Source organism: Larus michahellis, chromosome 9 (genome assembly GCF_964199755.1).
Source record: "Larus michahellis chromosome 9, bLarMic1.1, whole genome shotgun sequence".
NCBI classification, from domain to species: Eukaryota; Metazoa; Chordata; class Aves; order Charadriiformes; family Laridae; genus Larus; species Larus michahellis.
Window position 1 is genome coordinate 7,193,836 of NC_133904.1, and position 13,395 is coordinate 7,207,230.

Genomic DNA, 13,395 nt, shown 5'->3' on the forward strand with positions numbered 1-13,395 from the left:
GACTGAAACCTGAAGCTGATTTATTAACTGCAGAGAAAACACATGGGCAAGTACCGTTTTTACTAAAAAATTCATGTGCGCTCTTATTCCTGGAGACAGCTCTAGTTCTCTGAGCAGCTCTGTGCTCCTATGCAAAACTGCCCTTTCGCTTCCTGATCTTTCGGCCCACGCCTCGGTATTGGTCACAAGTTACCACCCTCTCGGATCGCAGCTCCGAGACCTACACCGTGTGCCTGGCGGCCTCCGGGTAATTCCCAGAAGGCAATCATTTCTAACACCGAAATAACCCTGCCCAAACTGCTGGTCTCAGAGGACAGACTGGTGATTCACCAGTGCCCCAAAAACTGAACAGCCTCCACCTACACGCCATCTCCCCCGAGCAGGGGGAGCACACGGGGAGGTGCGATGGCTGATTCTCGCTCCGCGCTCTGAGCCTGCCACGCTGCCCGGGCGACGCTGCTTGCTAATACCGCAGAGAAGCGTTAGGGAAGAAGGCAATAAAAAAAAAGCTCCTAGACACTGTGCTGGAAGTCCCAAGCAGCAAGCGACAAGAGCAGGTCACTGGCGACAGGATTAACCCTGTAAAGGTAAAAAGCAATCTTAAGAGGTGTCAAGCGCCTTGGGTTTCTGCCAGCTCCAGCAGCAGCAAGGAGTGCTCAGCACCATGCAGGCTCGAGCTACGCTATTTCCTCCCTCTTGGCGTTTAGGCCTTCGAAAAGCAAGACTTTTCCATCTCCTCCTGCTCTTTGCGAGGCCCCAGCACTGTGCTCCTGACATGTCACACCCTCCATCGGACTCTGCTGCAGATGGGAGTTGCCCTACGGAGACCAGTCAGTGTTGTTTTGGGCTGGGAGGGGGGAAGGGGGTGGTCCAATCTTGTTAATTTTGGCTTTCCGCTTCACAAAGGTGGCAGTGGGGTCATTCGGAGGAGTTGGGTTTTTTTTTGTTTTTTACAATATTTTGTGGTATAGCAAAGTTTTTACATCCGGATTTTTTTTATTTTTTTTTTTTTTTTAAAAAAAACTTTATCGTACCTTAAGTAGTAGGAAATAAAGATATCGAAAAAGAAAACAACATTTGCAAAACCACGTAATATTGTAAAACAAAAAAAGGCGGGACTTACCTGAGCCCCTAACAGGGCACTGGGGTCTGCAGCGGAGGTCTGTGGTGGGTGTGACATCGCCAGCACAGTGCATGCCGGGGCATCGCACAGAGAGGCGGCCAGCGAGCCTGGGCTTTGCCGAACTTGAAAAGGAAAACAAAAGCTAAGTCAATGATGTGCCCCTGAGCTCCTTCCTAACCTGCTGCTATGCGGGACATCCAGCACAGGAGTCTGGGGGGTGGCACTGGGGGTGCCACAAGGCACCAGAGCAAAGAGCCGGAGACCAGCGCTTGCCACGCGACTCGGATCTCTCGAGCATCCAAATGCACATTTCGGCGGCGAAGCACAAACAGACTATCAGAGAGCACCACTGGGCTCCTGCTCTGCCAAAAATCTGACTACTTATCTTTAGGTTCCCAACTGTGTGTTTCTGCACCTCGCTCTATGCCCTAAGCTTTCCTTTCGGCCTAAGCCTCTCCCCTGGTTTTCTTTCTTCTCCTCTGTAACCACTCAACCCTCCTGAAGACCTGTAGATGAAAAGCTCTATGCAGAAAGCCCACTGGATGTAAATGAAGGCAGCAGCTAATTCCTACATCTTCAGAAAAAAACCCCAATGTTCTGAAAAAAGGAACAATTGGAAGGTCTCTCTGCCAGGCTCTGACCACTGTCACCTCCAACCGAAGTGTAAAAGACTCCCCAATACTCAACCAAAGAAAAGTGATGGTTCATAAAGCTGAACACACACACACACACACGCGCGCGCGCATTTATCAGCATGATCCATTCCGGGATGGGCAACAATGCCTGTTTGGTTGTTGTGAGTTGTTTCTGGGAAGTTTCCTTTATTCCTGGGTTGAATGTGTGTTACGTTTTGGTTTTGTTTTGTTTTTGTTTTTTTTTTTTTTTACATAGACTCATTCTCTCCAGGACGTTTCTACAGCAGAGCATGACTTGCATTACGCCCCATTCCAGCAATCAGATCAGTGCATGCGGATCTCAGCCCACGCAGTGGCCCGCGGACTCCAGAGGTCTCAGGACAAGCGGATCCAGCTGCAGGACTGGGACCTTAACTGTGAGCTCCAACATCCACGCTCCAGGTCAGGACTCAGTGTTTGCAAGGCAATGCAGATGAGACCTGCCTTTGCTCTTTGGGTTTTGTTGGTTTTATATGTTCAGCAATCCCTCATCTTTTTTTTTATTTTTTTTTTTTTATTATTTTCTTACCTCATCTTTTATATTAAATCGCGACGGTTCTTGTCTGCTTCGGTTTGACCTCCTAACCCCATAAACATCAGGATATTCTTCCCACATCTGCAAAATAAACAGACCATCAGAAGGCCTGCTTTACCCCAATTATTTCTGACATTTTAGAGAAGTCTGATGGCAAATGTGTTTGGTTTTTTTTAAAATCAACACAAAACCATTACGGAATCAGCAACCAGTAGATGGACTCTTTAAAAAACTGGCTGAAAAGGATTATGATTATTTTGGGGTATTTGGCAACACTCTAAAGCGGCATGTTTTATCTCAGCATTGTCTTTATAGTGGTCCATCTTTCTACCAGGGTACAAATTACTCTACAGCTCACTCAGGCAGAAGGACAGAGGGCTGAGATGGCCAGCCCTTTGCAAGCAACAGTGCTGAAGGTAAGGAGGCAACACCTTGGACGTGGAATGAATGAATGGACGTACCAACACAAAGGGACAATTCACTGTCACTAAGAGCTTCCACCACAATTCCCTTATGCAGGGAAAACCCCACCATGTGCCCGACGAGCCCGGTGACGAGACATCGCCAGCAGCAACTTCAAAAGTGAATTCTGTGGCCCAACCTGGATGGCAAATGGACTGGGGGCACCCTGTCCCTTGGGGACGCAAGGTCGCAGGACGGCCAGGTTCTTCTCCTGAATGCACTGATGCGAATGCGGTCTGGCAGCGCGGGACGTGCGGACGTGCAGAGCTGACTGCTGGGAACGGTCGTGCTCTATTTGCTGTAACCAGGCCCTAAGTAGCGTAACACACTGCGTACACCAGCACACATTTGTTCTTGCTGGATGGACAGGAGAAGGGGGAGACAAGAACTGATGCCCTGAGGGACATGAACGCAGAGCTGCGTTGGTGCCACAGGACACCCAAAGCTTTACAGGGCAAATACAAACCACCGACGTGCCTCTCAAACACCTCCACTAACAACCCCTTCCTCCCTCAGCAGAGCTTATCCTCATACAGTTTTGTAAACCTCTTCATTCTTCTCCTGCTTCTCTCTCCCTCCGGTCCTCAAACCTCTCTGCAAGCCGCTGGCAGGAAAAAGAAATCAAAATACACCGCCAGATGCAGCAGCAACTTGGGACTGAAAGCGTGATGAATACAAGGCTGCAGCCCAGCAATTTTTCTGCTGCTGTTAAAGGAGTAATGGGATAACACGGCAACAGACAGATTGCGAAGGTGTATCTCTGCTGGGCATGCGAGTAGAGAAATAAATTCACATGAAAGGAAAAGTCAAAATACTCCCCGAACCGTCTGAAGAACTTGGGTTTTTTATCTTTTAAATGGCACAGTTTTTGGATGAGGGATCAGCTCCCATGAGAAATCTGAACAGCACCTAATGCAAATCAACCTCACCTTCATGGGTGTATCTAGACAGAAATACAAAATAAACAATAATATAATAATTAATTGCGTTGGTTATTCAAGGGGAACAGGTATCAACACGCCTAGGTTAGACCTAGCTAAGGAAAACACCCATTAACAGAGAAAAATTAAGGAAGGGAGAGGCTCTCTTATTAGAGGGTGCCCTGACCTTTTCATGTTTCATCCACGCTAATTATCACCCTGAGTATGGATGCGCTCCCTCATAGGATAATTTTAATGTTTATTGTTAGGGACACGCTCATAGAAGACCACAGAGAAAGAGAAAACTTCCTTCAGTCCCCACTTATCAACAATAAAACTGAAATTTTAATATTGTGTTACCACAACTGCCTTATAAACGTACCCTTCCTTGCCAGCTTGAACACATGAGATTTAGCCGTGACCGGAACCAACGGCCTGGAGATTCCTGAGAGAGAGAAGCTGGTAACAAAATCCTTCACTCCTCCCTTGCAGGTAGGTGGGGAGCACAGGCTGAAAGCAACTTTCTCCGTAAAACTCACTCGTGAACAAGCTGCGCAAAGTGCAAACTACAGCTAAGACGAACAGGATAGTTACACACCACAAGCAAACAAAAAACATCCCTGACCTAACCTGATTTTCCTCCCTCCAAGCAAACTCGGTTCACCGAGTTCCTGTTTCCAAACGGGTATCTGAGCTCCTCTTTCTCACCCCACACTATGCCGTGTTACTCAGGTGCCTCCATCCCTCAGGTAGAGCAGGTGACCAAGGCACAGCTGCGGCACTGGGCAGGGGCAATGCCAACCAGTGCGACACCAGCCACGTGCATTAGACACCTGCAATCCCTCTTCCTCCCGCGCAGCAACAGGCGGAGGGCAAACCTGGCTATTTGAGGGGGAATTGCTAGAGGGTAGCTGGGAAGCTGCAGAAAAAAGCACAACAAAAAAAACACTGTTCTGGACCTAAAAATAATAAAAGTTAAATAGCTTTTTTTCCCTCCTCCTCTTTTCCTTTACTTTTTTCAAAAAGGAAGACAGTGACGGAAACAATCCACAGTGGCCCAAACGCTAGACAAGCCTTCTCCTGATTACGTATCCTATGGGGGAGCTTTACCACTTCTGAGGGAGAGACAGGAGAGAGGAGTGAAAAGACAAAGGGAAAGGATGAAATGACAGGGTCACATATTGATGACCAGCACCTGCCCTTCATTCGCACCAGTCAGCCCCATCGCTACTTAGCTGGTCCCCAAAGGGTTGTCCCATCAAACACACAAGCTCCCGCTCACAAGGGTGACACCAGCAGGACGCAAGCACCCAGACCAAACAGCCAACGAGTGATGTGGGGACACCAGAGGCCGGGGACTGTTTGGTCAGTGTGCGGGTGGCAGGGAAGTTGAAGACAGCTTCGTTAAGGTCCTGCTGTCTGCTCTTTCGTGGTGGGAACAGAGGTAACACGGCTTTGCAGAGCAGCAGGGGCAATACCTTTTTAACATCTGCTATCCTTTCCTTCTTAGAGGCCGGTTTTTCTTTGGTTTCAGGAGGGGTCTGCTGGGATTTTGAACCCGTTGATTCACTTTCGGATTCAGACTGACTTTCAGAGGACTCCGAGCTGCTGTTTGACTCGCTGCCCTGCTCGCTGCCCTGCTCGCTTTCAGACTGGCTTGCAGAGTCAGAGCCAGAGGCTTCTTCGGATGCCGAGTGACTGATGGTAGAGAAAGAAGAGATTACATTTTAACTGTACCATCACACCTTTGAAATACGCAGTGAGCAAACTTGAGCCACGTCCCAAGCTACAACGATAGGCTTGGAATAGCCTAAATGCAAGTGTGAACCGCGTGGTCCCAAAAGGGCAGATTGAAGCAGATGCGATTCCTTCCCAGGACAGACACGAACACACCGGCAAGACTGCAGGCTCCAAATCACTGTACGGTATCTCCTGCTCATCAGCCAAAACAAAGAGAGTGGTGATAACATGAAGAAAAGCATGAATACCACCAGCACAGGTCCTGCAGGGAGGATCTGGCTCGCTCAGAGCAAGGATAAGGTATATTGGGAGCTGGAGTGTCCAGAGACCATCCTGCTACATTAAAGATAAGCAGCTGTTCTGGCATGGCTCTCCACTACACCCTAGTACAGCCAGTGGTTCAAAAATCCGACATCCAATTTCTGAAAAGGGGCCAGCAATAAATACAGTATGCATGATATTATATATTACAGTGAATATCACGTTTCTTGCAAAAAAAAAATATCAATTCAGCAACAGAAAGGCGCTCCCACAGGCACGTGGTCGGGGGAGTTCCCGTTTAAAGGATTACACCAACGCTGTGCAGACTGCATGTCTCTAGCATCCAATAACGGGGGAGCAGAACAGCAAATACATGTATTTATCTTTGTTTTTTCCCTTTACCTTCAAAGGAGTTTAATATACAGATTATTCACTTAAACGCAGGCTCCTCAACAAAACATAGAGAGGTCAAACTATTGTAGGTGGCCAAAATACTCAAAATACCTTTGCCCAATCACCCCAACATCTATTTTTCATTTCAAAACCCAATTAAAGAAAACGGAAACCTCATTACGACATACAACATCCATGCTAGTCAGGCAGCATTGCAAACCCCACTCTGTCACAAACCCAAATGCAGCAGGGCAATAACAAAACTGCAAACTTGCTGAACAAGGAGCGTCTTTTCCCAAGCCAGCTCCTGCTCCGCCGCTGGATGCTTTTGTAATATTTAAGGGCACGCTACAGGTATAACACCAGGAAAAGAGGAGTCAGGAAAACTTTGCAGAAGGAAATCAGATTTTTAATTTTTCTCCTTTTTGGTACAAAACTACAAAAAGTAACAAGACACATGGGAGGCGCTGCTCGGATTTCACAACTCAAGAAAGAAATAACACAGAGACAAAAAAAGCAAAAAGCAGAGGTACAATTACATAGAATTCTTCAGAAATCAGTGCGCTACAGAGACGGCATCACCAGAGCCAGCTCCTATTCACAGGTACATCCACAGGCAAATAGGGCTAATTTACACCACGGAAATAAGCTTTTTTTTATTTACTCTTAAATCAATTTCTTAATGAAGCGTGCGAGGCTGGCTGCAGCAGCTCGGGGCCGGTGCAGCTGCCGGCTGGGTGGGAGCGGGCAGAGGGCGGCAGCCGAGCGCTGCAGGAGCCGGCTCCGGAGACGCCTCCGGCAGGCAGGCAGGCTGCCGCCCGCCATCTTACAGCCATCCCTCTTCCACCATCTTGCGATCGCCTGGCAGTGGCGGCTGCCGCCCTGCTGTGGGTCTGTCGCAAGTCCTTACGCTGGAAGGGCGCAGCACACGCAGGGGAAACACAAACAGCGAGAATTTCTACGGCTGAAGTGAGAGAAACGGAGGCTTTTCAGGAAGGAGCGGAGGGCGAGCCGTCACTGATGGCTGCTGGTTTCATCATCCCAGCTCAGTTTCGAAGGAGGCGGGGGGTAACGGCATCGCTCCCTCATAGCAGGGCTGGAAAATCGAGTTGAACTGCCACCCTTCCAGGCTGCATGGTCACTCCTGCCCGTCCCACTCCTACCTGTGACAACCAAAGGCACAGCCCCACACAGAGCCGTCTCGCTACACCCTGCCGCCGCCTGTCCCTTCCTTGCAGTCCCCTCCTCTCCACCATAACCCTCCATCGCTGTGCCCTCCTGCTACACCCCACCACCAGCGTCCTCCATCACATCCCGCCCTGACACCCTCCGCACGGTTGAGCACATCCATGGATCTGGTGATGTCTGCTCCCAGCATCCCGCTCAACCACATCGCTCTGCAACCAAGTCTACTTAGAGAAAGTGACGAAACTTCTCCATTAGAGAAATTTCAGAGTTTCATGGTTGGTTTTGTTTTTTTTCAAGAAAACCAAGGGAATTTATTAGGAAACATTGCCACACCACTTAAGGAGACAACGCTCCAGCAGCTCTGGGGACAGCCGGTTTCCACGGGCAGGGCTCAGCAGGACACCGTCCCACAGAGCCTCCTGCAGGGATGGGGACTCGACCCCCACAAAAGAATGGGATCTGGAGGCCTCCAAACCTCTACTGTCACAACGCAAAGTGGCAACATCAGGCTCTGGTTGAGTCGTGCTGGCGTTCCATGTTCCACGGGGACACAAGAAAGACGAAGGCACTTTTCTTCTATCAGATTTATTAGCAATAGCTGGAAGAAATTATAACAACCCAGGCTAGACTGAGGCCAGACAGCTTTGGCAGTATTTGTTTAAAGGCAGAACAGTAATTAGTGGCCTCCTCCCACTCTGGAGCTCTTTTGTTTCTCAAGGCCTTAAGCTTTATTTCAAGGACACAGCCTTTCTGCACACTGATAGCCATAATTAACGTGCTTTATCCACAGCATTACCTGGACACTGTAATTCTTTTTTTTCCAAGATGTCAACCATGTCATCTGAAAAGAGGGTGAATTCTCTAGTGACAGAGAGATGACACACGCATCTGCATGTACAGGTATGCGCATGCTTGCCCTACTAAGGAAAGAAATGCAGATGAGAAGTGGTATGTCCTTTCGAAGGCTGTTACAAATAATTCTTTTTTAATAAGGAACCTGTTCTCCAGGCAAAAGGATATGTGCTTGTCTTTATTTCTACATTGATACAATAAAAAGGCTAATTCCATAAAGCGATCCTTTCTAAGTCTCACCGAGACAATCAGGAAGCATTTCTACCTGCCAACAGAGTATAAAGGATTAGCAACATTAGATGTCAAGTCAGGCCTTACACTGTACATAACTGGAGATTTAAGTCCTCTTTTCAGAAGCTATTTTTGGAATATGCCCTGCTTTAGTGCCCCTAAGTTACATCCAAACAAGACCTACTTTCAATTAAACTGTAAGTGGGGGATAAGCTATAATCAATTGTGACAAAAATCACCGTTCAGCCAGTCCACCCCCCTCCAAATTCAGCAGAGAAATACCCCTGAACATCAAGAAAGCTACAGCTGGACCGTTGGTAACTCCCTTGAAGTGAGAAACTCCTATAAAAATTAAGATCTGCTACGGCTCAGCCAAATACGCTCCCCTGGTTTCTAAGAAATACTTCAGGCTATAATTCTGTTTTAATTAAGAGTCTGCTCCTGACTTGTGGGGGAAGAAAACTAAATCATCCCTTACCAAGAAGGGCACGTTTCTTCCAAGAAATAAGTAGCTGAATGGCAGCGATAAGACCCTTTACAATCAGGCATCTCTGTTTACAAGGCAATTACCGTGTGCCTGAAGCCTCCTGCCTTAGCATTTAATATTTCACATATGACTTAATTTTATAGGGGATCATTGCTAACAGCAACAAAACATTTTATAAGCTCTCAACCAGTACAAAGATCATGTATGTTTCCAGAAGGTGTAAGACAAGCTGAAAAAATTACCCAAATACACGTATCTGGAACCAAGAGCTGACAAGAGAATGGTTTTAACAGGGACCAGTCTGTCCCAGACTTTAAAATTTGGCTTTTGATGGACAGAACTTGAATTCAGCCAGGGAGGATTAATGGAGGATTAATGACCCAAGACCCTCCCACAAGCCAAGCTCCTCCTAGCTTTAGGAGTTGTGAACGTTTTGAATCTAAGCAAGTTTGAATCCAAACAGCAACGTTCCACCGGGCTTTGCAAGCTCAGCAGGTACTCAGCACCAGCAAAACCACCCTGAGCAGGCTCGAGAAGGTCCTTGGCATGAATTCCCAGGGCTGGATAACACCAGGGACTGGACGATATCAGAAACCAAATCTATTGATCCCCTCAGCAAACATAACACTTAAACTCTCTGTGCTGTTGGACACAGCTTCACATGTTCTGTGGATAACTGACACTCAGGTGCCCATCCCCATCTTGACTCACTGCCACCGAAAGGCCAACGGCAGGTAGCTGGGAGACCCCCCTCACATCTCCCACCCTTCCTCACTCTACAGCTCACGTTCCCAGTACTGGTGCTTATGCCAGTACTGACTGGGCTGCTGGACTCCTCCATGAGCCGCTTGAACTTGTTAACACTTCAGAAGACGAGCCCAGAGGAACAGCAAAATAGGTCTCTGCCGGCTTAGCAAAATCAGGACCAAGCCTTTACAGGAACCAGAACAGTGGAAGTATACCACGTTTGGTAGCACAGGCGAGTTACAGAGGAGAAAAGACGCAAATTTTGGGGCACCCCTGGGTCCTCAATGCCCCTCTCTGGCAGAGCCAAGCCAAGCCAAGCGTCTGCAACAGCTCAAGCATTCCAACTCCACGGCAACCTTCAAACATCCAGGGGGTCATGGGTCAGAACCGCAGGTCAGCCCACCGGACCTGCTGCCATACGGCACTACCAACCCACAGCACAGCAGCGGGCAGCCAGGCTGTGGCTCCCCAAAGCGAGCGGGATGTCTTCTCCAGACCAGGCATATCTGTCAGGTCCAGCTCTACCAGTACAAGAGGCTTCTCAGCCCCCGCAGCTCTTCAGCGAGGGCTGCCAGTCTCACCTGTCCACCAGTGGCAACGGCCCTGGGATCACTCCAAAGCACAGATCAGCAAAGCCAGTGTAGGCCACCAGTTTAAAACTATTTACACTGATGTGTCTTCCCAAAGTGACCTACGCACAAACTGTTGTACACACAAAGGGACGGTAACAGACCACAGAAGATGCTAATGCACCAACTCAGCAGGATACTGTGATGCCGTTAAACATCTCCTTTGAATATTTGATCTGTAAATGTGATGTTCCCTATCATTATATATAAGCACATATGAAATATCTATATATACTGCAAATAAAACAAGCACCATCAGTTAATATTTATGCATGCACCCAAGTCACAGAGTAGCTGTAAAAAAACCCCACCGAACCACATTCAATTTCACCTCTAGGCTAAACAAGGCAGGGAAACACAAGACTGATGCTGGCTATAGATCACCTGATGAAGAGGGGATAACGTTTGATAAAGAGGGGATAATATGTGGACCACAGAGGCCTTGCCTTGGGGAAAAAAACATGAGCAAATACTATATAGTAAGTGTCACCAAGGCCTCGGAGTACCTGGAGCTTGCAGGAAAGTGAAGTGAATGACACTCAGACCATCATACTGAAGATAAATTCAGTCCTAGCTTTTTGAGTTCCCATTATTTTATTCCGAGAGTCTGTTAAAAAGAGTGATTGGTGCTTGCCTGTCTCCCAAGGCAAAGATTTTCTTAGTGATAAGCCTTGGGAGGGGTCCATCAATGCAAGAGCTCTTCCAGATTTATTTCCTGCAGGCAAAAGTGGAAATGGGGGGAAGGGAGGGAAGAAAAATATTCCTGCTACTCTACTATCCGTACGCATGGTACGTATTTTTAACAATGGTCAGTCTCAATGCAGGAACTTAAACCAGAATACGCTAAATGCAGCCAGGCTCTTCATTCTGTTCAGAAGCAAGTCTCAAATAACTTCTTATATTCGCAATAAAATTTGGCCAACTCTGGGCAGGCTTTTAAAGGGCACAAACACTCCCAAGGTTACAGGGTTGCCCCTCTACAATAACCAACATATCCTTCAAAAAACAGAAAAAATACTTCCACAACCTCGTTTTGTGACTGGCAACTTTTTTTTTTTTCTTAAATAGGCAAGCGGGAAGAGTTACCACGGAGAATACACACATTTTCCAGACCTGACTGCAAACCTTGCTTGCACAGGTTGGGTGTTAATTACATTTACGCTCAACAGGGCCGTGGTGCTACCGTAACAACTGCGGGATTATGCACTCAGCAGGTATCCTATCTAAATAACCATCAGAATTGGGTCGTGCTGGTTTCCAGCCTGGCTCAAAGGAGGAGGAAGGGGAGGAGGCGGAGGGAAAGCTTCATACGAATTCTGGCCACCGTTACTTGCCCCAGCACAGGACTCCCAACTGCCAAAAGTAAAGCAATCCTGAGCACGCAGCGAGCTAAATATATCCCTCACTGCTCTGCTGCAGCGCCCTGTACAGCACATTGGGCTGTCCTGAATGACAAGTATTTTCCAAAAGTGGGGTTTTTTTTTTTCTCCACTACAAAGACACCACATTATGCTCGCATAAGCAAGCAAAAGGAGCAGTTCATTCACGATTGGGAGAGTTGGCTCTCTCGCTCTCTGATCTTTGAGCCAGAGGCTGAAAATGCTTGGGATGTTTAGTGGGAAAAGAAAAAGAAAAAAAGAAAAACAGCACAGGGACAAAAGGAGTCAAGACCTGTCTGATTGATTAAGGAGCACCATTGAGAATCTCCAAAGGCAGCATCCTTCCCCTCCCCTGCACAGAAAGGGAAGGACAATTGCGGTTCTCAGGGTTTTGAAAAGGGCTGTCTCTCCCTGCCCGGGAAGGCGGCGGAGCGTCTCCGCATCCACCACCTCTCCACATCCACCAACCACCACCCGCCGGGGGACCCCGGCTGGTCCCGGTCCACTCCTCACACCCAGGCCATGGAAGGAGCCCAGGGTCACACACCTTCCCCCAAGGCGGGCAGGGGTTAATTCCGGCCCCAGCTTCTGCTTTGTCACAGCAGGGGACAGCCCGGCTGAGGCCCAATGGCAGCACAAAGAGGACTCCGCACAGCAGCAGCAGACGACTTTTTGTAAAGGCCATGTAGATGGGGGGGCGGGGATGGAGTGCACACACGCAATTTTGGTTTAAATTAGTACAGAAAGGGGGGTTGTTTTTTTCTCCCATAACATTTGCAAACTTCCTTTAAGACCTAACAGCTTAAAGAACTGCAGTAATATGGAAATTTAGGACCCAAACCCATTAACAAGAAGATGAAGGTGCACAAACTCCGTTCTGGTTCCAGATGAGCTGGCAGTTCAGAAGAGGGGAGTCTGACCTGGCCCGAGGGTTTTCTTCCAAGTGACCGTTAAAAGCTGTTTTTAACCAAGAGATTTAAGGCTCATCATTAAGCCTCCGTTTTACAGACAGCACATGGCATTCAAAGCTCTCAACTGGTGACAACTCCGTAGTTAAGAGCAGAGGTTCCTCCCCATAAAAGGGATGCAAATGACTCCTATAGTTAATATATTAGCAATTCTATTAAGTCATCCACACCTAGCAATAAAACTTGCAAGAAACATAGTTACAACACAACTTTTTCCTACGGAGCCAGGTGTTCTGGAGACAGTGGATTCTTGACATTGCAAGATGCTTGTTCATAGCCGGGGTAAAGGTTCAGGAGCAGCGAAGTGTTCAGCATCCCACCCGTAAAGCACCCGGCGCTTGGCAAACCTACTCCTCACAAGCCCTGCCAAGACCAAAAGCCATGCGAGCACTACCAGCACAATACCAGATGGGAACCGGAGATCATCGTTTCAGCCTTTTTATTTTTTCAACCTTAGAAGCCAAGGCCAGAAAAACACAGACACCACAGTGCAGACTATCTCATCCCACAGGTAAATATAAAGCAAGCTGTACACTGAAAATTGAGTGACACAAGAGCTACTGAACATTTGGAAAGACTCGACATTTTGCTTCTTATTATATCCAGAAGACGATCCCTGTTCCAAGAAAAGGAGGGATTAACAGAGTGACAGACTTCACTGCAAGTCACTAGATGTGAATTTTTCATCTAGCCTTTTTTGCTTTCATTACAAGGATCCTTCACAGGATATAAAGGTGGACTTTACATGCACACCACCACCAGCTGAAAATGCATCTTCAAAATGGCTTTTCAGCACGTCTTTTAAT

General features: G+C 47.7%; 1 protein-coding gene across 9 annotated transcripts in view; it reads right to left on the bottom strand.

Moving 5' to 3' along the window:
• Nucleotides 1–13,395, bottom strand: part of CHD2 (chromodomain helicase DNA binding protein 2) — an 88,503-nt gene that overhangs the window by 37,214 nt on the left and 37,894 nt on the right. For 6 of the 9 annotated variants that reach the window (XM_074600575.1, XM_074600572.1, XM_074600574.1 and 3 more), the window contains 2 exons: nucleotides 5,193–5,412; nucleotides 2,327–2,413 (listed from right to left, as the gene is read on the bottom strand). In XM_074600575.1, coding sequence (XP_074456676.1) covers nucleotides 2,327–2,413; nucleotides 5,193–5,412 — 307 coding nt within the window. Of the gene's footprint in view, nucleotides 1–1,123; nucleotides 1,246–2,326; nucleotides 2,414–5,192; nucleotides 5,413–13,395 lie in introns of all 9 variants that reach the window. The other 3 variants (XM_074600578.1, XM_074600579.1, XM_074600577.1) reach the window with 2 other exon arrangements.